Source organism: Geotrypetes seraphini, chromosome 6 (assembly GCF_902459505.1).
Source record: "Geotrypetes seraphini chromosome 6, aGeoSer1.1, whole genome shotgun sequence".
Lineage (NCBI taxonomy): Eukaryota > Metazoa > Chordata > Amphibia > Gymnophiona > Dermophiidae > Geotrypetes > Geotrypetes seraphini.
In genome coordinates, this window is record NC_047089.1 from 6,216,022 (window position 1) to 6,239,437 (window position 23,416).

Below are 23,416 nucleotides of genomic sequence, written 5' to 3' on the forward strand. Positions count from 1 at the left end.
GGTCTCAAAGGCCCTCCTTGAGTCGGGTTTTCAGGATTTCCCCAATGAATCTGCATGAGATCTATGTGCATGCACTGCTTTCAATGCATATTCACTGGGGAAATCCTGAAAACCCGACTGGATTGCGGCCCTCCAGGAGGGACTTTGACACCCTTGCTCTATGGGAACCCTCCAAGGGGCAGGGGTCTCAAAGTCCCTCCTTGAGTCGGGTTTTCAGGATTTCCCCAATGAATCTGCATGAGATCTATGTGCATGCACTGCTTTCAATGCAGATTCACTGGGGAAATCCTGAAAACCCGACTCCAGGAGGGACTTATAGACCCCTGATGTAGCCAGAGTTTGGAAATGTTAAGCTGTGGAATGAGAGGGCGCAGGAGGCTCCGGAGGTCTTAGGGAGAGGCCAGCAATGGAACGCAGCTGCTCCAACCGCCCTTTAAGCGCACTTCCCCCCCCCCCTATGGAAACACTCCTGGGGAGGGCCGAAGTCTCCGGGGAGCTCCTCCCCCTCCTCACCTGCTCGCAGCTCTCGCTCTCGCCGCTGTAACAGCAGCCCATGGCGGCGGGAGGCTCCGGCCCAGGCTCTGCGGCGGCCCCAGGTCACATGATCCCGCCGAGGTCAGGGAACGCTTCCGCTTCCGGAGTGGGCAGAAAACAGGCGACGCCCGAGTCACGCGACCGGGGAGGGGGCGGGGAAAGGCCGTGTCAGGTGACCGGGCAGCGTGGGCGGGGCCGGGAAAACGGCGCCAAATCGAGAGTTCTGAGGCAAAGGAAAGTTCAGTTTCTCCTTTGTGAGGGAGCAGCAGACTCAAGCCTTAACCTTTCCCCTAACTCTAGCATCCTGTCTGTTTAGATTGTAAGCTCTTTGGAGCAGGGACTGTCTTCTTTGTGACTCTGTACAGCACTGCGTGCGTCTGGTAGCGCTATAGAAATAATTCATAGTAGTGTGAAGCAGAACTGAGATTGTGACGTCATAATGCCTCATCCCACCAAGAAGAGCCAACCTCCTCAGTGATGTCACAATGTCTTGATTGTCCTGTATCCATGACATCCTGTTTGTCTTTGGGAAGCAGAGCTGAGATTGTGATGTCATAATGCCTCATCCCACCAATAAGAGCCAACCTCATCAGTGATGTCACAATACCTTGATTGTCCTGGACTCCCCTCTGCCCTCCATCCCAGCCAGCAGATTAACCCTTCCCCTTAACTGTATCCATGACATCCTGTTTGTCTTGTATGTGTAGATTGTAAGCTCTTTGGAGCAGGGACTGTCTTCTTTGTGACTCTGTACAGCGCTGCGTGCGTCTGGTAGCGCTATAGAAATAATTCATAGTAGTGTGAAGCAGAACTGAGATTGTGACGTCATAATGCCTCATTCCACCAATAAGAGCCAACCTCCTCATTGATGTCACAATGTCTTGATTGTCCTGTATCCATGACATCCTGTTTGTCTTTGGGAAGCAGAGCAGAGCAGAGATGTCATAATGCCTCTTCCCACCAATAAGAGCCAACCTCATCAGTGATGTCACAATACCTTGATTGTCCTGGACTCCCCTCTGCCCTCCAGCCCAGCAGATTAACCCTTTCCCTTAACTGTATCCATGACATCCTGTTTGTCTTGTATGTGTAGATTGTAAGCTCTTTGGAGCAGGGACTGTCTTCTTTGTGACTCTGCAGCGCTGCGTGCGTCTGGTAGTGCTATAGAAATAATTAATAGTAGTAATACCGGTAGTCGTAATCTTACCAGTTTTCTCATGAGTTGATAAATTTTGGATTATTCCGCAGGTGCCTAGTCCACAGCTTAAACGTTTGTTTTGAAATCAGCCCAGCCTTTGTAGTAGCAGCCCTCATTTCTCTAACTTCTCAACATGCCTCCTTCCCAGGACACTCGCTGGTTCCACATCTCGCTCCCGTCTGCTCCCCAAAGGAAAAAAAAACCCGGCAGGAGGGATGCCCACTCCCTCAGTGTGGAATAAACAGAGAATATAGTAGGAAGGTAGAATAAAAGCAAAACTTCAATGGCTTTCACTCTTTAAATGGGGTAGAGGGAGCTGTTATCTGCACAGAGCAGCAGCTACAACTCTGGTCTCCCCCTGGGCAGACTGGATGGAGCTCAGAGATCTTTTTCTGCATATGGTAAGTATGTCTATGTGATTTAGGATTATGGGAGCCTCTCCTGGTCGTAGACTTCTTTGTATTCATGGATGACTATAGTTCAGATGTCTTTTGCAAGTCACAGTCTCCCACCTTTGAGGCCTCTATTCCCAGGTTGAGAGAGAAATCCCTCAGTTGTGCTTACACTGGTGTTTGATGCCTCTTTAAACATGACTTAGTTTGACACTTAAACTAAACTAAACCTTGGGTTTATATACCGCACCATCTCCACGAATGCGGAGCTCGGCACGGTTTACAGGAAGAAAGATGAGAGAGGAACTACAGTGGAGAGATTAAAGAGTTAGGTGTAAAGTGGGAAGGTGAGAGGCCTAATATTTGAAGAAAGAGTCTGCATGGTCCCTATATAAGCAAAACAAGAAAAGAAAGCTATAGTTCACATATCTGAAAGAGAAACGTCAAACACTTTCTGTAGTCCATATTATGGAAGGAGGGTCCAAGATATTTCATGCTTCACTTAATCCTCCCATTTTGCCCCAGGTACATTAGATAGGGACAGACAGGGGAAAATGTTTGAGTACCTGAATAAATTCATATAAACCATTCTGAGCTCCTTTGGAAGAATGGTATAGAAAACTGAATAAATATAAAATATATAATCCCCTAAACTGGTTTAAAAAGCAAGCATTGGCGTGACATTTTTGGATTATATTTACCTTGATCTAGTATCATATCCTGCAGAGCAGGTGATGCTTTGCAAAACAATTTCTACTGGAGTTAACATAGTTTTACAAGGTTGGGTCATTTCAGGCTTTGTCACTTTCCCACACTGAAGGGTCATTAATCTTTATGGCCTTTAGCAGAGTCCCTGGGGGGTGAGAAAGTGCTGAAGACAAAGGCATTAATTAGAAGGAACAATTTATTGCATCCCTTTCAATAGCTCCGGAGCTTCCTGCTGTTAAAAACTTGCTTTATTTGAAACACCAATTCTTGGGATCTGAACTTTGCAGCCAAAGGCTGTAATTTTCAGGGATCCAGAGCCCAGGCAAAGCTGTTTCAGGATAGGGCTATCGTGGCACAGGTGAAATTTATTACCATAAGGCAGAATCCTTTGCACTTAATCTCCCAGGAGAGGAGTCTGCAAAGGGGAGAGGGAGAGGGAGAGGGGCAGGGGCAGAGGCAGGGGCACCTGCTTCTTAAGCTTGGGCTTCTGCACCCTCCCACATCATACTATACCTGAGTAGCTGGACAGACAAGCTGTAAGACCTCACTCTTCACAATCCGCTTAACAGCTGACCAAGCACTTTTCTCTTCTTACTTTTCAAGCACACAAGTAAGAGAGCTAAAGGCAATCAGGGACTAGGCTTTCATCATCTTCAGTAAGAGATCAAGAAGTGGACATTCTGTGCCCAAAGACCATCAACCATCAAGATATCTGATGGAGGACAGTGATCTGCTTCACTGCACAGAGAGATAAGAAAAGGTCCTTTACCATCTCTACGGGATCCTTTACTGCACCTTTTCCACAAGGAATTCAAGGAGATTACTGGGCCTTCTAGCTTCTAGTATTTTTCCTCTTTTTTTGCAGACTTTGGGACTGACACTGCTAGGTTTGCAAACTTTTCCTTTGACCCCCCACGACAAGGGTCTCTTCAAGTCTTCTTGATATTACCAGTGACCTCAAAGGGCCTTGATATCATTTGACTTGCTGCAGAAGATGGGTTTTCCATGGAGCTCCTATGGCTGGCTGCTTCTGGGGGGCCTCCTCTCTCTGGCAGCCAGTTCCCCCTTCATCCTTGCCCAGCTCAGCTCTAGGAGGAGCAGCTGCAAAGCTATCCCCAGCAGTATGATCCTCTGCCACGGGGTGGGCTACAGTAACATGAGACTGCCCAACCTCTTGGGGCATGAGACTATGAAGGAGGTTCTGCAGCAAGCTGGCTCCTGGATGCCCCTGCTCACCAAACAGTGCCACAAGGAGACTAAGAAGTTTCTCTGCTCCCTCTTTGCCCCTGTGTGCCTTTTGGAGCTGGAAGAAGCTGTGTATCCCTGCAGGTCCCTCTGCCAGGAGGTGAGGGATGGCTGCACCCCCGTCATGGCAGCCTTTGGTTTCCCATGGCCAGAGATGTTTAACTGCACCCAGTTTCCCTTGGGGAATGAGCTCTGTATCCCTCCCGTGGCTGCTGGGGACACACTTCAGGCCATGGCAGAAGGTGAGTGAATGGTGCAGTCAGAGAAAAGGAAGCTCAAATTAATTTTGATGTAGTTACTTGAGTTTGATCCTCCTGCCGGTTCAGCAGTGATGTTGGCATAGTGGCCCAGCATGTGTCTCATTTATTGTGTTATAAATTCGGACGTAGTAACACAGCAGGATTCCCCCTCCCACAACAACACAGCGTTGTTTCTCTACCTGAGTGTGTCAAGAGCCTTGTAGCAGGTTCATGTTGGTTGGCCTTGCCTCCTCCTCTTGGAAGCTTGATAGACCTGTAGGAAAGTCAGAATTACAAAGACTAGGAGACACTTGAGATGTTACAGGGAAATAATTTTTCACTCAGAGAATAGTTAAGCTCTGGAATGCATTGCCAGAGATTGTGGTAAAGGTGAATAGCGAAGCAGATTTTAAGAAAGGTTTGGACAAATTCCTGGAGGAAAAGTAAATAGTCTATTATTAAGACATGGGGGGGAAGCCTCTGTTTGCCCTGAATCGGTAGCATGGAATGTTGCTGCTCCTTGGGTTTTGGCCAGGTACTAGGGACCTGGATTGACCACCGTGAGAACGGGCTACTGGTCTGGCCCAGTAAGGCTATTCTTATGTTCTAATTGCCTTGTACATTCTCCCTTTTGACTTTTTAAAACCCGTGTGATTCAGAGTCTAGGATTTTACAACTCTCAGACACCCCTCACCAAATTCATTTTCCCTGTGTGTGTTTTATTTCCTGCTCTCTTGGGGGTGGGGAAGCCTTGAAAAGTTTCATAGATGGAGAATGAAGGACCTTTGGATGAGTCTAAACTGACAGCTATAAAAACCAGAGAGACCCAGAAAAAAGCTGCAAAGCATCCTGACAACAGACATTTGGGACAGGGAGCCTGACTGATCTCAGCTCCTCGTGTCAATTTCAGACAGGCGGTGGTTAGGATGTCTCCATAGATGAGCAGAGATGCTTAACTACAATGCACTGTGAAGACCGCTCCCATATTTCACTATAAAAGGTGAAGGGCAGTTGTCAAAGCTATTTTCCTAGATAAAGCACTGCTTTGGAAATGTGCCTGCCCCATGTGCAGGTATGTTATTCCACAAGGCATGTGCTTTTCCCACGACGCCAGGAGCATTTTTTAAGCTTGTGGTCTGACTCTTGTGAGTTTAAAAAATACCTGAGGTGTGCAGGGCTGGGGTGGTAGGGGGATACTGTCCTGTCAGTGACTGAAGGAGGAGGCCGTGGGAGCTCATTCTGCCAGCTGCAAAGATACCCGGCTGCTGTCTGACTGCCTGGCCCCAGCTGTGGCAGGTGCTAGTAGGAATGTCAAGAGGTGCAGCCTAATGGTTAGGGCAGCTGAATGTGATCCAGTGCAAAGATCTGGCGGTTGCCAGTTCTAGTCCCACTACAACTTTAGCATATCTGGGTGTAAAAAAAAAAAGGTTTGGGCAAGTTCTTTGGGGAAAAGTCCATAGTCTGTTATTGATGAAATGAAAGGTCACTTGGATACACAAAGTCAGAGGCGTGAAGAAAGTACAAGAGTTTTATTCACAGCATGCCGGGACTCTAGTGCAGTTAATAGCCTGCCTACTAGAGTGTCAGAAACAGGAAATACACTGACTTTTATGCCCTTTTCGCAAACTAATATATGCAAAAACTACAATTTTCATTTGTTACTTCTATAACTTTGTACAATTATTATTGGTCCTAAGCCAGCACTTATGATAGGTTCAGGGGTACAATTTATAGTCCTATAGGAAACTAGCTCATTTCTCTGCTTATCTAAATCTTACAGGTCTAAATGTTAAATGTACAGAAGGGCAGGGTACATCAAGGCTCAAACTCTTATCTATTCAGCTTACAATGTGGTAAGGCAGGGACATACATTTCAAGCAGATGAAGTCAATAGATTATACACTGTTTTCAGCTATGTAGGCCAGAGCAATATTTTAAACAACAGTTAACCATTTCATGACCCTACAGTAAGACAGGGGAAGCCACTTCTGTCTCTGGGATCGGTAACATGCTATCGTGCTACTCTGGGTTTCTGCCAGGTACTTGGGACCTGGATTGGCCATTGTTGGAAACAGGAGACTGGGCTAAATGGACCTTCAGTCTGATTGCAGAAAGAAGATTTTGGTAGTGGCAGAGGTGGGTGGTGCTGGAGTGTGGAGAGGTTTAGAAAAGTCAGCAAACCTCTTCGCAAACCAGAATATGTTTTGTAACAAAATGACCCTTGTGCCGTTTTCCTTCTGTTGGAAACCTTTGTATCTAACCTGCTTTTCAGTTGCATGCTTGAAAAACCTCTTCAGGGCTTCTATGTGACCTCTGCTGAAACTGCCCACAGCTCTGCTTGTGTCCCACACCCTTGGACCAGAACTGACCTCAACTCCTCTTTCACCCTATTCTCAGTACTAGATTCTTAAAGAATGTCTTTAACTCAGTTCAGACGCCCAACACTTTCCAAAGGATTCTGTGAGCACGGGGAAATTGAATGACACTCATTCTCAGGGAACGAAGCCTTCAATACAAATTAAAATCTGGAAGCATTACTTTCTAGAACTGGGAGTGTGAAGATGAGGCTCAAAGATCTCAATATGTATACTTTTGAGGAAAGGTGGGAGAGGGAAGATATGATAGAGACGTTTTAAGGAAATTCTGGCATGAGGGAGCTTAAGATGAAGGTGAAAGGGGATAGACTCAGAAGTAACTTCAGAAAATACTATCTAGGGCGGCTTTTTTCATGGAAAGGGTGGTGAATACTTGGAACGGCATCCCAGTGGAGTGGTAGAAACAAAAAGTGTATCTGAATTCAAGAAATCTTGGGACACCTATGTTGGATCTATAAGGGAGAGGAAGGGACAGTAGATGGCATGGTTAGGCAGACTAGATGGGCCATATGGTCATTAGAACATAAGAATGGCCTTACTGGGTCAGACCATCAAGCCCAGTAGCCCGTTCTCACCCTATCTGCCTAATTGCTAAGCTGTGAGTGTGCATGAGTGAAGTGAAACCTATGGGTCTTAATGTCAGGGGTTGAGTGTATGGTAAAACTAACATTTCACACCCTTATATGACTCATTGGCCTTGTCTGAGCTGATATCTTAGCCCTGTTTCTAACGCTCTTCTTTCATTCTCTGCCAGAACCGCCATGTGCCGCCTGCCACAGCTCAGAAGACAGTGAGAAGGATTTCTTAGAAAACATTTGCAACAAGGACTTTGGTAAATTCTTCTTTATATTTAAAAATAAAATCTGCATATGAAGTAAAAAGGATCTGTACATTCCCCTGAATGAAATAACATAATTTCATTGGAATATGCTTATAACAAAGGAAGTTTTCCTACTTCCCCTCCCCAAGTAAATGTAACCAGTTGCTGATGATAGGATTCAAATCCCATCTCTAGTTACTGGGGTTTTTAGAGGGATGGTTAACAAATGGGCTAGCAGACTCTGCTCCTCTGCAGCTGGACAGGGGGAATTCTGCAGGAATCCTCCATCCATTCAAATCCAGACCCTGGAAATGAGTTCCAATACTGCTTAGGGATGTCTTTGACAAGTTCCAGATCTACAGGATTGCAATGTACAAGTCTAGGATGGTAGCAGCAAAGCTTTAAAGCACTATAAACATCTCAGCAGAAAAATTAGATAATCCACTCGCAAGATCCAAAATGACCACTGTCGTTGCCTGATGGCTGCCTGTTCTGTTCTCTCCTCTCTCCTGTTAGTGATTTTTCCCTATCATTTTCCTGCTAACTATGTTTAAGGGAAGAGGGAAGGCGAGACGTGCCTTATCTTTAGTTCGGAGCTTTGGTGTTGCTCAACAGATCGGCGATGGAGGTTCCCCTGCTGTTTAGCTGGTGCAGAGTTTTCCAACTATCCTGGGTGAGAGCATTTAGCTCAGTCCATCAGCCCGACCTGCCTGTCCCCTCCGCAGACGCTGGTTTGTGGTTCCCCTAAGCCGGAGAGAGCAGCTGTATCTGGGGATCCAACTGCTGGATTTTCTGTGGAGAGCTTACTGTGTGTGGCTGTGGCCCCCAAGGGAAGAGGAGCTGGAGAGTCCTTCTAGATAATCAAGCAGATACGGGGTGAAGCCAATAGATGGCCTGACATCTCGCTTTCTTGCTGGAACTGCAGAGGAAGAATGTTTGGGGGTTACTTTGACTTCGACAGTATATGGAGGGCAATCGCTGAACTGAATAAAATAGTGAGTAACAGATTGGACCAGACAGAGACAACTATGGGAGAAATAGCAGCTCGAATCCCAAGTCTGCTCGAGAAACCCCAGAGAAAGTGGTGGAGCTGTAAAAGAACAGGGAGAATTCCAAACAAATTTCCCCCCGTCTTCATAAGTTTGATGTAAACCTTATTCGAGACGAGTCCACCTTTGCATATCAGTGGCCCAAAATCTGGAACGGCTTACCTTCTCACTTAAGACAACTTGATACATACTAACATTTTAGGACAGCATTGAAGATGTATTTTTAATGATGATTGTTAATTGTGTATTAATGGGTTTTATATAATTGTAGTTCCCTAGGCTGAGGGCTAATTGTTGCAGATTATAAGAAAAGTTTCATGGACACTCAGGGCGGTTTTAGCACGCGCACGAGATTCTAACGCCTCCATAGAGCTGGCGTTAGTATTTTCCACGTAGCATGCTAAAAACACTAGCACAGCTTAGTAAAAGGAGCCCTGAGTGTCGATTGGAACCAACTGAGAGCCTGTAGCTTTAGATTTTGGAACTCCCCTAAGGTAGAGATGTTATTAAGAGAACTTTTTCAATCTTTCTTGTTGGATACCTTAAAGATTACGCAGGACTCCCAACCTCCTATTAATAGGATATATTATTTGCCATATATAAAGATCTGAGTGGAGAACCACCCACGGAAGGAGCTGATGTGGCCTCATCAGACTGATTTTTTTTTAGAGATGACACAAGGCTCAGTGGAAACATGTGCTATGCTTCTGATCTCCTTTGTGTTTGAAACTGATAAACATTTTATTTTAAAATCCTTCTTCAAGAATTGTTTAGAAAAATACAAGGGGCCAAAAGATTTGGAGTAAGGCATTCTTGGCTCTTTGACCACGTGATCACCGCAATTTCTCCTGCCTGTTGCTCATGCCAGTCTGGTTTCCCTCTGAATCACTTCTGGGTCATGGGGCCTTTGATGTTGGAGGAAAATCCAACGCTGGTGCAAGGAGCATGCTGGAGAAGCCACTTGCACTGGCGAAGATTCAGAGGTACGGGGTGGGGGGAGGGAGAGCACAAGTGTGGAGTAGGGGTGCCTTCTACCCTTACAATGCCATGGTGTAATAGATCTTACTTCTTTTCAGGCACTTCAAACAAAATGGTCAATGCTAAGGATCCAAATACTCAAATAATTAATCAACAAAACCTTAACATTAGCCACAACAGTCCACTAGACGTCAGCGGCTCCACTCAAACCAAAAAACAAACTCTGGTTATGAGAAATTACAAGCCAGCCTCGTCATCAGTCTTGTAGAACATTCATTTCTTTTAACTTCAGAAGCTTAAAATTTTCAGTGTTTAAGTATTAAATCCATCAATCTTTTCAAATAATTAAAATGTTTTCCAAAAAGTAGTCAGAGGAGAGAGAGTGTGGCGTAGTGCTTAGAGCTTTAGCCTCAGCACCCTAAGGTTGCGGGTTCTAATCCTGCGATGCTCCTTGTGACCCTGGGTAAGGCACTTAATCCTTTAGATTGACTGTAAGCCCAGCAGGATAGACAGGGGAAATGCTTGAGTACCTGATTCTGATTTGTAACCCATTCTGAGCTCCTTTAGGAGGACAAGCTAAAAAAAATTCAAAATCCAATCTTCTTCTGTTGGCCTTGGAGATCTTATGCATACTGATTGGGAGAATCCTGAAAACCCAACTGGGTTGTGGTAAGAAAAGATGTTGCCCCCCCCCCTGCATTTCCAAACAGCAGGCAAGAACAGAGGGGGCAACCTCTTTGAGTCTTACCATCTCTATCCACCCGGTGGCACTGTTGACATTGCCCTTCATTCATCAAAGCCTACTTAAATGGACATGATTGGTAGGGGTTAAGGACATATATACAAAGACATAATAGGACTTAATATATTGCTTTTTCTGTGTGCATCTGCTAGCACTACAGAAATTATAAACAATTTAAATATTTTAGACAGGTCCTTATTTTGTACCTGGAACAATGTCCCTGGCCCAGGGTCACAAGGAGCTGCAGTGGGAATCAAACTCACAACCTCAGGGTGCTGAGGCAGATGGTCTAACCACTAGGCTACTCCTCTACTTCAAATCACAGACAGTCACATTTTCAGGATATCTACAATAAATTTGTACGATGGGCCACTGAAAAGTTCTCAGCCCAACCAAGAAGAGAATGAGGTGGAGCCATGAAACTTACAAGTTATTCCACACTTTTCGTTTCAATGAGGCAAATGCATCTTGTAAATGGGCACAAGTACAGGGAAAACAAGCCATTGTGACATCATCGATGAGGTTGGCTCTTAGGCATTATGACATCACAATAGGAGGGGCCAAAGAAAAGTTCTCAGCCTAACCAAGAGGAGAATGAGGTGGAGCCATGAAACTTACAAGTTATTCCACACTTTTCTTGGCTCCATATAATTCTCTTCTAGGTTGGACTGAGAATCTTTCAGCGACCCCTCGTATTTAGCACATGGGAAGCTACACAATAATTTACTTTATTGGGCCAAAACATATATAGTTGCAGAGGCACCAATGGCTAATTTGGAAATTAATAGCAGTTTATAATATTTTTAATGGAGAAAATAAAATCTCTGCATTGTGAATTGATAATGTATCATCACTAGCCATTGATAGATATGTCATAGCCCCTGGCTGTTCCTCCTGCAGATATATTTTTCCACTCATTTTGTCTGTGAAGACACTAGGGAGACAAATTCTATATGCAAGCCTCTCCATGTAGGCATTCTGATGCAGTGCAGTGAGAGTGAGGTTTGTGAAAAATTACAAGAGGACCTTGTGAGGGGAGATTTGATTGACGTCTACAAAATCCTGAGTGGAGTAGAACGGGTGCAAGTGGATTGTTTTTTCACTCCCCAAAAGTGCTGGTATTTGATACATTTAAGTATGCCACGTGGCAAAAGAGTTTTTATATCCCTTAGCAAAAGCTTCCATCACCAGAAGCAGAATTCAATCTGATTTGCTGTTGGGTTTTTCTGTCTTCTGCAGCCCTAAAAATGAGCATCCGCTCCTTGTCCAGTGAGGAAAGCCACCTGAAGGTGTTGCCAGAGACGAAAAGCAGGACTCTCTTCAAGTACGAAGGCTGGTCGGAGGAGGAGCTGGGGAAGACCGTTCTCTGGCTGACAGACGGGGACTCCTGCACCTGTGAGGAGATCAAAGACCAAGGAGCCACCTTCCTGGTACTGGGTCATCGGGTAGCCGGCAAACTGGTCATCTCATGGCTGAGGAAGTGGCAACGAGGCGAGAAGGAGCTAAGAAAATTCAGCAGGCTTGTGCGGAAAGTGCAGTGCTAGAGAGGGAAGGAAGGAGCGAGTGTGGCCACTGGGGTGATGGGGCCCTACTCTCGCCTTCTTTTTGAAAATGGACTTTTCTTTTCACGTTCCTTCTTGAAAAAGATCTGTCAGCCCCAGAACAGTGACCGATTTCATGTTATTAGTTAATGTATGAATGTATCAGTGTCTTTCTTGGTCACATTTATGTCATCTGTTCAGAACATTTGAGTAGCCCTTTGGCAGTACTTTGATGTTAAACCTGAAGGAAGCGAGCTTTGGAATTTCTTTTCATTAGAATGGGACTTTCCAAATCCGTCCTGTAGGTTAGTAGAATAAATTCAAATTCTGTGCCCTCAAGCAAACATTTTTCAGAGCATCCTCACAGCAAAGGAGTTACCTTCCTTGATTGGGGGACAGGAGGGAGGTGCCTTCTGTTGAACTGGCATGGAGGGTCCCCTTACCCTCTTCTTTTGGACTTCAGCTGTGATGCTCAGTGGTATCAAAGCTTTCACTGATGAGAGAATATATAGGAAGAATGGTGGTCAGCTACCTAAGGGGCTATCCTTGAAATAGGAATAGTGAAACGTGGCAAAAAAGTCCTTTAGCTAATTTAACTGAATGAGTCTGTGGAACCACAGATTAGTAATAACTTTTAAAAAGGTTTTTAGAAAACAAATTAATGTTTTATATCTGCATATATACTTGAATATAAACTCAGATTTTTGGACAAAAAAAATGGCCCCAAAATAGGTGTCTCAGTTTATATTAGAGTCTTCCCCCTCCATCGCTGCAGCAACCCACCTGAACTGGCAGACTTTTGCTGCCGCAATCAGCGCATGCCTACACCCCCATCTGTGCACCACTGGAACGTCAGCTAGCACTCCTTCCCTCCCTACTAAGTGAGGCTGACACCCCTCCCCCCAGGCCTACCATGATCTCCTGGTGGTCCAGCAGTTCGTTGGGGAAGGAGCGATTCCTACTTGCTCCTGCCCATTCTTCCTCCACAGTCTATGAGGTTCCCGAAGCCTCGGCGGCCAATTTTATTGTGGAGGAGGAATGGGCAAGAGTGAGTGAGAATTGCTCCTGCCCCAACGCGCTGCTAGACCACCAGGAAATCATGGTAGGCCTGAGGGGATGTCAGTCTCGCTTGGTAGGGAGGGAAAGCATGCTAACTGATGTTTCAGTGGGGCGCAGGTGGGGTTGTAGGCATAGGTGTTTCATTTGGGAGGGAGCACTAACTGACGGTCCAGTGGGGGTGCGGGATGCACTGATCATGGCAGCAAAAGTCTGCCAGTTTGGGGGAGGCATGCAGCGGTGGCGGAGGGGTAAGACTACTGGGAGGGAGGGTGGTAGGGCATTTTTCCCATTTCTAATATCTCCCCTATGTATCTGGCATTGCCCCCCCCCTGTTTCCATATACCATCCCCATGGCATGTCCCCTTTATGTCTCTGTCCCTATGCCCCATGCACATAATTTCCCCTCTTTCTGTTACCTTTCTGTGTCCAGATTTCCCCCATCTTCCTCTTCCATACCAGTGTGTCTCTTCTTTTCAACCCCATCTAGCTTCTCTCCCTCTTTCTTCCCCCCCCCCCTGCTTCCAGCATCTGGCTCAACTGCCTGTCCTCCCCTTTCTTTCCTGCTGTGGGTTTTTCTTTCCCTCTTCATCCCCTTGGCCCAGAATATTTTTCCCTTTCACTCCCTCCTTCCTAGTGTGAGCCGGGAACACGCGCGATTGCGCGGTCCAGCAGCCCCCACCCGCCCAATCGCAGCGTTTAGCCAGCTCCCTCCCTCCACCTCACCTTATATGCCGAGTTTGCCGGCTTTCTTTTTCCCGAACCGCACGCGTTCAAAAAGACGTGCACGCGCAGCTGCGCGAGTTGATCAATCTTCTCCTCTCCTGCAACTTCCTGTTTCCAGTTGCATCAGAGGAGAAGATTGATCAACTCGCGTTACCAATCTATATAAAATTTGACATTAAAAGTAGAATAGAAAACATTTCTATTGGACCAGTGATGAAGGTGGAGCATAAGTCTCTCAGTGTAAGTTTATATCTCACTGAGCATCACTGCTGAGGTCCAAAAGAAGATTTCCCTATATTGGGGGATGTTTTAAATAGTTTATGATCGCAGTAACATCAACATAAACCCTCTCAGTAACAGGTGTATTGTGAAGTAATACAAAACTCAGGACCTAGAGCAAATCTACCATTCCAACATAACTTCTAAAACTCATACAACAAAGATCCTATCTAGGAAATGGCAGCACCATAAATATACAGAAGGTCTTAGAACATCAGGACATCTATGGGAAAACTGATTACACTTCTCCCTCCGTATTCACGGAGGTTAGGGGCAGAGCCAGCCCGCGAATATGGAAAATCGCGAATAACTTTAGGGCCGACTCTGACCTGTCCTCACCTCCCTCCTGCGTCCCGGACCTTCCCAGACCTTACCTGGTGGTCTATCAGTGAAGTGGAGCAGGAGCGATCTTCATATGCTCCTGTCCCGTGCAGAGCCATCAACAAAAATGGCTGTCGTGAGTTCCCGTGGTCTCACAAGACTACAACAGGAACTCACGGCAGCCTAATTTCTTTATCTGGGGAAAGTGATATTCAGCCAGAGTGTGACGTGCGCATGAGTGAAGGGGAATGTGATACAATAAGCTTGTTGGAAAATCATGAAATGCAGTGGGAGCCAGGGGACTAAATCATAAGGCATGAGTGTGGTGGTGTCTAAATATGTGTTACAGTGAGAAACACTGAAGTATAAAGCTGACAGTTCTCATAAGAGGATTTACTGTGGGGAAAGGGAATCCTTAACTCTGTCCCTCTCTAATTGACAAGCGGCTGCAGCAGTACTAAATCCTAGAGATAAAGTTCTAATCTTAATTGGAGCTCACCAGGGGTTTTTGATAAACATGAGGGATAGAGCCAGGCAGGTTTGCCTTCTCTCTGAGTCCAGGCAATTCCAGTAAAGGACTCGGTGACCAGTTCTTTATCAAGATTAGGAGAGCTTTGGTGCAAAGGCAAAATGCTGTAACAGGAATCGAGCATAATTAGCAAAGCCTTTAATGAACTGTCTGAACAGCACCAGTGCATAGAGCTTGGCAGAAAGTCACCATATTTGATGGACCTAAGGCTCATGGGAGTTGTAGTCACGTTGCTGAATTGAAAGTGGAATTAAGAAGAAGGTAAACCTGTGTCTGCATTAGACTGTGTTTGAAGCAACTTACATTACATTAGAGATTTCTATTCCGCCATTACCTCGTGGTTCAAGGCGGATTACAAAAGAGGAGATCTTTTTTAATTTTTATAGTTGTAAAAAGTAAGGTAATTTGTCCATTCTCTAGAGGTAAAAAGTGGTGAAGAGAAGTAGATATTTAAGAATGGAGGGTGACAAAGGAGGATCATTTGTTATTTATCAGGTTGTTCAGGGAAAGGTTAGGTTGCCTTTCGTTTGTGAAAAAGGAATTTATGTTTTGTTTTGAGACTGTTTTGAATAAATCAGTTCATAGGGGAAGCATTGTACCGAACTTGGTTACACTTACTTCAACATCCCAGAGTTTGGGGAATAAAAAGTCTTTAATTTTTGCACATGTGTGTTTTGTTTTTGAGTTTGCAATCCCCTTGGCCACCCCAGTAAACTGCTCGGCTGGTGCAGTGCTGGGGATTACGGTCAATCTGCCTGCTGTCTCTACTCCCTGCCACAATAGGCATCCTTTATAGAATCTGGCCCTTAGTACACACTAAAGTTTGCTAGAATGTGCTACACTTTAGTTAAAAAAAACACCTCTAAGTGACCACAAATGGAAAAGAGAAACATACAGATAAAAATTAAACTAAAACTCCAGAAGCCAGTTCAATAGCAAAAAAAAAAAAAAAAAAGTATTTCCTCCATGTTCTGCAAAATATAAAGGCAATAGGTGTACATTGCAAAAACTGACATTATAGTCAAAACATCAAAAATAAATTTTGGTTTTCTACCTTTGCTTTGTCATTTTTATTTTTCAAATTCTGTGGGTCCCAAGCTCAGGTTTTGCTTCTCTTCTGTCCATTGTTTCTTAACTGTGATTCCAGGGTCTCCTGTCCTATTCATTTGCCATTTCTCCTCCCTCATTCTGTTTTCACTTTCTCTCCTACATCCATCTCTAACATTGATCTCTTCTTTATAGCTTGATTCAATTTATTTTTCTGCTTCTAACCATTAAATTGTCTCTACATTTCTTTACAAGTAACTCACTGACAGTTGGTGGATTGGAGTTCTTTGAGTGCAATTTTTGAAGCTATTTATAAAGTAAATAGTGCATTTACTGTTTAAAAATTGCTCCCTTTCAACCAGATTTAAAGTAAGTGTAGGGTGTTGTAGACTGTGCCGTTTAAGCTGAATCGAGTTAAAATGGTCTCAAGCTGTGTTTTGAAATGAATGAACATAAGAACCGCCATCTCCGGATCAGACCTTCGGTCCATCAAGTCCGGCGATCCGCACACACGGAGGCCCAGCCAGGTGTACACCTGGTGTAATTTTAGTCACCCATATCCCTCTATGCCTCTCGTAAGGAGATGTACATCTAGTTTGCTTTTAAATCCTAAAACGGTGGATTCCGCAATAACCTCCTCTGGGAGAGCATTCCAGGTGTCCACCACTCGTTGCGTGAAGCAGAACTTCCTGATATTTGTCCTGGACTTGTCCCCCCTTAGCTTCAGTCCGTGTCCTCTTGTCCGTGTCACATTGGACATTGTAAATAATTTTTTTTCCTGCTCTATTTTGTCGATTCCTTTCAGTATTCTGAAAGTCTCGATCATATCCCCTCACAGTCTCCTTTTCTCAAGGGAGAACAATCCCAGTCTCTTAAGTCGTTCCTCATATTCCAAGTTCTCCATACCTTTTATTAGCTTCGTTGCTCGTCTCTGCACCCTCTCCAGCAGTATGGAGACCAAAGTTGGACCACAGTATTCCAAGTGTGGTCTGACCATTGCTCTATAAAGCGTCATTATAACTTTCTCTGATCTACTCATGATTCCTTTCTTTATCATTCCTAACATTCTATTTGCTTTCTTTGCCGCTGCCGCGCATTGTGCCGACGGTTTCAGGGTCCTATCTATCAGTACACCCAGGTCCTTTTCTTGTTCGCTCTTACCCAGACTTGCACCTGACATTCTATACTCGTGTTCCTTGTTCTTTCTGCCTAAATGCATTACTTTGGAAAATTATCAAGGTGGTATTTTGAAATCTGTGCACATTATTTTCCACAGAAATGTTACCAGATGCAGAAGCTCCTGTCACTAAGCGCACCTGAGTTCTGGAACTTGGTGCCAGGAAAAATGAAATGAAACAAACCCTCTGAATATCCCTCGTATTTGGACACTGGAATTGAGAAACTGCTGATGATGCTACCATTTCCATTAAAGGCTGTGGTAATGCCTCTCTAGCAAAATTCTCCCCTGACGGAGCAGATGCTGGGGTCAGGGATTCTTGGGACTGACTTTATAGCACTTATCAGGAAAGTTGCCCTCCAGGGAGGGAAGAAAGAGGCCAGGCATTTTACAAGCCATCAGACTCCCAACTCCCCTGTTATTTACAACCTCATTTCCTTCCCTCTCATCCCAGGACAGCCAGGTGTACAGCCCCAGAGCATCACTAGGAGAAGGGTTAATCCTGGCACTGAGAACCAGGTGAACAGGGCAGCCCTCCCCCCCCCCCCCCAACAGAGCAAAGGCCACCGCACAGCATTGCTATCCACAACTGGCAGAATATAGTGGGGTCAGCTACAGCACAAAAATTGGGGTGATGGTTCAATATTCTCATTGATCCTCAACATTTTCATCAAAACATTAGCAAAAACACAAAAACAAGAAAGGGAATATCACTCAGGCCGACCCCTGCATGCAGCTGATCTTTCTGAGCAGGTAAGCATTTACCCCCCCCCCCCCCCCCCCCCCCCCCCCATTTCTATAAGGATCACCCAAATTAATTAACAAGCCATTAACAATTATTATTTTACTGAGCCTGGGCACATGAGCTGCATCTGCCTCTCAGCTCTCATGTGCAGGCTCCAGGCACAGCTCCTCCCCCTTTCACAGCACAAATAGTGCGCATGTAATTTGCATGCTATGTGGGCTGAGCAGCACCCAAAAAAATGACACTCCCAACCCGGGGTTTTCCACCAGGTTGCTGGAGCTCTGTGCATCTAAGTTTCTCCAATGAAGCGGAAAACATTATAACAGGGATGTCAAACTCAGGTCCGCGGGCCAAATCTGGTCTCCAGTGCAACTATATTTGGCCTGCGAGAAAAGAGGAAAGGAGGGACAGGGGAGATATGATTCAGACATTCAAATACTTGAAAGGTATTAACGTAGAACAAAATCTTTTCCAGAGAAAGGAAAATGGTAAAACCAGAGGACATAATTTGAGGTTGAGGGGTGGTAGATTCAGGGGCAATGTTAGGAAATTCTACTTTACGGAGAGGGTGGTGGATGCCTGGAATGCGCTCCCGAGAGAGGTGGTGGAGAGGAAAACTGTGACTGAGTTCAAAGAAGCGTGGGATGAACACAGAGGATCTAGAATCAGAAAATAATATTAAATATTGAAGAACTGAGGCCAGTACTGGGCAGACTTGCACGGTCTGTGTCTGTGTATGGCTGTTTGGGGGAGGATGGGCTGGGGAGGGCTTCAGTGGCTGGGAGGGTGTGGATGGGCTGGAGTGAGCTTTGACGGAGACTTCAGTAGTTGGAACCTAAGAACAGTACCGGGCAGAGCTTTGGATTCTTGCCAAGAAATAGCTAAGAAGAAAAAATTAAAAAAATTTAAATTGAATCAGATTGGGAAGACTGGATGGACCATTCGGGTCTTTATCTGCCGTCATCTACTATGTTACTATGTCTACTAGAGCTGGCCCGCCGGGTATGTCAATATAGGACAGCTATACTATAATAATAATAATAGACTTTATTTTTGTATAGCGCCATACCATGAGTTCTAGGCGGTTTACATCGAGAAAAGCTGGGCAATCAGAGAATCACATAAAAGATCCCATGTTAAAATAATTAAGACATACATTTAATGTGTGTCAGTTGTTTTTCGACCTTTCACTTCTATTTATTTATTCTGTTTAATCGGCTTTTAATTCATCATGTCACTCATCCATTTCTTTAGCGTCCAACCTTTGTATTCAGATCTTTCGGTGTTTTTTTTGTGCCACTTTTTGCTTATGATTACGGTTGTGACTACGGCATTTGTCATGTGACCCCCCCCCACCCCCTTTTTAAATTGCTGGCGTTTGCTCAGCTCAGAGTGCTACAGATTATCTCTACTAGGTAAGAGCCACCAGGGCTTTATTTCATTCTTCCTTTTTATTTTTAATGCGCACGTAGGCGCGCCAGCCGTTTTACTGCACGCTAAATATAAGTACGCGCTAAACGCGAACACGGCCATTATATTCTATGAACATAAGAACATAAGAATTTGCCTCCGCTGGGTCAGACCAGAGGTCCATCGCGCCCAGCAGTCCGCTCCCGCGGCGGCCCATCAGGTCCATGACCTGTCATGTTATCTTGATTTAGCCCTATAGCCCCCTTGTTTTCATCTATACTCTTTCCATACTCTTATCTACCCTTATCTGTATCCCTCAATCCCCCTATCCTTCAGGAATCCATCCAATCCCTCTTTGAATCCCCGTAGCGTCCTCTGCCCGACCACTTCCTCCGGGAGCGCGTTCCATGTGTCCACAACCCTCTGTGTGAAGAAGAACCTCCTGGCATTGGTTCTAAACTTGTCCCCTTCCAGTTTCTCTGGGTGCCCTCTTGTGCCTGTGGTTCCCCGTAGTTTGAAGAATCTATCCTTGTCTACCTTCTCCATGCCCTTCATGATCTTGAAAGTTTCTATCATGTCCCCCCTAAGCCTCCTCTTTTCCAGGGAGAAGAGCCCCAGCTTGTCCAGCCTGTCAGCGTATGAACAGTCCTCCATACCATTTATAATTTTCGTAGCTCTTCTCTGGACCTTCTCAAGTATCCCCATGTCTTTCTTGGACGCATTAGCATTTAGCAAGCACTAAAATGTCAGGCGTGCCTTAGTAAAAGGAGCCCAGAGTTAATTTAAGTTATCTTAAGTTCCCATCAAATATTAGCCGCTGGTTTTTAGGGTTCTTAGTCTGTTGCCACACTGCAACGTTTGTTAGTGCAGGACAGCAAGACTTTTCTCACGCTCTTTTTTTAATGCATTCTTAAACCTTTCCGTACACAAGGTTTAGTTATTATTTATCTTTCACTATATTTTTGTGGAGTTTTAGTTTATTATGTGCTCGCGATGCTTCTTTGGCCACTTTTGTTTTTTTTTGCCATTTATACATCTTAGAGCATTGAAGATTGTCGTCACCAGGTAAAGGCAACTAAACTTTTATTGTATTTTTTTTTCCTTGCAATTCTTTAGTATATTTTTTTTATTTTTAATGTTTTTGCTTTCAGCGTATTTTGCCCGCGACTTTGTCCAAGTTTTTAATTTTGGCCCACTGTGTATTTCATCCCTGCATTAGAAGCTCCATAGAATCTTTTTACATCGGCTATAGGCGGCTGCCTGCTCTAAGGTTTTGCATTGGACAGTGGTTGACTTGCTCGCAGACCTCTCGCTACCAGTGCGCATTTGCTAGCAGCACTTTTCTTATTCAGGTCTTGAAGTGATCCACCTGTTCACAAACATAATATTTGATCATGAGATCTCATCCACCACTTCTTTGTTAACCATCTGTTTTAATGTTCAATCATTTTGATTAAGTGTTAAAAATAAAATATACATAACAAAAATCTTACAAACAATATCATCTCAACTCAGTTAATACATTGTAGATATATAAATTCCAAGAAATCGACAATCAATTATCATCACAATACAGACACGATGAAGTACCTCCCCCTTCCCATCCCATTTCCAAATATTACTAATAAATAGTGCTTCACTTTATGATTACAAATGTAATGAGTTCACTCCAAAACTTTGTGCTCTGACTGACAATTGCTGTCTATGAGGTTCCCAGGTCATCCCAAATGTACTCTGTTTTTTATAAGATGGGGAGGTTGCCCTAGCTTCCGTAATCATAAGAGCATAAAATGCTGCCCTCCAATGCCAAAATGAGGGTTAACCCATAATAAAGGATTTATGAAATAATTCCCTAACCTTTTAACCATCTGTTTTAATAGATGAATTTTTAAGTCAACTTGTCTGCGGGTCGCCCAGACTTTGCACATAGATAGAGGCAGTAACCTGACTGCTCTGGTGTCAGGTGGCTGGAGGACACTTTGATCAATAATTGATTCCTCTACTCAGTCATTGTCGCTGCTCAGTGTGCAAGACGCAACCGGACCAGGAGCAGGGTGAACCTCACTGTCACTGGCATATCAGAAAGACAAATTTTCCTATGATCTAAAAGGACCGACGCTCCGACTGGCAACAGGTACTGTGGAAAACTAACAAGAATGAGGGCTTATGGGGCTTTTTTTGTTTAATATACAATATATGATACACCTGCCTGGACTGGCCAACGTGAGAACAGGCTACTGGGCTTGATGGACCATTGGCCTGACCCAGTAAGGCTATTCTTATGTTCTTAGGTGAGCTAAGTATAAGACAATCAAGCCATTGTGACATCACTGCTGAGGTTGGCTCTGAGGCACTGTGGAATGAGGCATTATGACATCACAATCTCAGCTCTGGAATGTTGCTCTCATTGGGGTTCTGGAATCTTGCTATTCTTTGAGATGCTGGAATGTTGCTATTCCTTGGATTTTGGCCAGGTACTAGGGACCTGGATTGACCATCGTGAGAATGGGCTACTAGGCTTGATGGATCATTGGTTTGCACAAGCCTCAAACACTTGAAAATCCTAAGTAGCAACATTCTAGAGCTCAGGTTGTGATGTCATAATGCCTCATTCCACCAATGCCTAAGCTCCGCTCTCATCTGCACAAGCCTCAAACACTTGAAAATCCTAAGTAGCAACATTCTAGAGCTCAGGTTGTGATGTCATAATGCCTCATTCCACCAATGCCTAAGCTTCGTTCTCTTCTGCACAAGCCTCAAACCCTTTCAAATCTTAAGTGTTCAAGGCTTGTGCAGTTAAGGCTCAGCTTACAGGAATGGGTCAGGGTCAGGGACAGTGGGTCAAAACTCGTGGGGACGGAGACAAATTTGTCCCCGTGTCATTCTCTAATGGGAGAGTCAATTCTTAGCATATTCTACAATATTCAAGTCGTAGCAGAATGCAACGGCATTAGAAAAAAGAATGAGAAACATCTCTGTGGCTGGTTCAGGAAGCAAATGCTGTAGATCCCCAAATTAAATGAAGCTTGGAATACAGGGGAAAGAGAGAGAGTTAAGGCCTTTGCTTACGAGAGCCCTGGTGGCCGAATTCAGGGCTCATGATAGAGTTCAGAAGGATCCTGGTGTTTGACTGCAATGACCAGAGTACATTTATTTGACTCTTTTTCGTTGTAATGTCTTCTAGACCACCTGAAAGCTATTGAAACGGCATATTCAGGTACAGTTGGCATTTGTGATAGCAGGTAATAGAACATGGGGGAGGGGTGGAATCCCCAATCACCGTAGTTTTGAACGAATGAAGGCTCAGGTTATGAAATCTTGGCCTACGGCAGAGATCTCAAAGTCCCTCCTCGAGGGCCACAATCCAATCGAGTTTTCAGGATTTCCCCAATGAATCTGCATGAGATCTATGTGCATGCACTGCTTTCAATGCATATTCATTGGGGGAAATCCTGAAAACCCGACTGGATTGCGGGCCTCAAAGAGGGACTTTGAAATCCCTGGCCTACAGGAACATGAAAACAGAGATCAGGGAAAAAAAAGAGAAAAGATCTGGCCAAAAACATTCCACTGCCTCTGATGTTGTTCCAACTGCCTTCAGCATGAATAGAAAAACGATGGCTTTGTCCAACCCTGTCCTGGAGGAACACCAGGCCAATTGGGTTTTCAGGCTAGCCCTAATGAATATGCATGAAGCAAATTTGCATGCCTATCACTTCCATCATATGCAAATCTCTCTCATGCATATTCATTAGGGCTAGCCTGAAAACCCGATTGGCCTGGTGTTCCTCCAGGACAGGGTTGGTAATCACTGACTTAGAGCAGATCAATGCGCTCAGTCTAGGACAGGGCTGTCCAATTCCGGTCCTCAAGTCTACTGCCAGGCCAGGTTTTCAGGATTTCCCCAATGAATATGCTTGAGATCTATTTGCATGGGCTGCTTTCATTGTATGCTAATAGATCTCATGCATATTCATTGGGGAAATCCTGAAAACCCGACTGGATTGCGGCCCTCGAGGAGGGACTTTGACACCCCTGCTCTAGAGGGTCTAAGATCTCTTGGGAGTATGTGGTGCAGTGGTTAGAGCTACAGCCTCGGCGCCTTGAGATTGTGGGTTCAAATCCCCCACTGCTTCAAATCCCCCTGGGCAAGTCACTTACTCCCCATTGCCCCAGGTACATTAGACAGAGTGGGAGCCCGCCGGGACAGTTAGGGAACAATTGGTAATCTGCATATGCAGAAAAGCCCCCAAATGACAACCCGTGCTTGCTTTTTCTCACTGGCTCATCTCCTCCACTTGTAGG

The 23,416-nt window shown here is 44.8% G+C and overlaps 2 protein-coding genes across 2 annotated transcripts in view; one reads left to right on the top strand and one right to left on the bottom strand.

Annotated features, from left to right (window-relative positions):
* The window catches only part of LAMTOR1 (late endosomal/lysosomal adaptor, MAPK and MTOR activator 1), a 39,648-nt gene extending 38,978 nt beyond the window's left edge, over positions 1-670 (bottom strand). The window contains exon 1 of the mRNA XM_033948095.1: positions 514-670. Coding sequence (XP_033803986.1) covers positions 514-555 — 42 coding nt within the window. The 5' untranslated portion in view covers positions 556-670. The remainder of the gene's footprint in view (positions 1-513) is intronic.
* A 2,581-nt stretch (positions 671-3,251) lies between these two features.
* Positions 3,252-12,852, top strand: LOC117362787 (secreted frizzled-related protein 2-like). The gene is made up of 3 exons (XM_033949758.1): positions 3,252-4,319; positions 7,446-7,523; positions 11,520-12,852. The coding sequence occupies exons 1-3, from the start codon at positions 3,827-3,829 to the stop codon at positions 11,822-11,824; spliced, it is 876 nt and encodes a 291-aa protein (XP_033805649.1). The 5' UTR covers positions 3,252-3,826; the 3' UTR covers positions 11,825-12,852.
* The last annotated feature ends 10,564 nt before the right edge of the window (positions 12,853-23,416 follow it).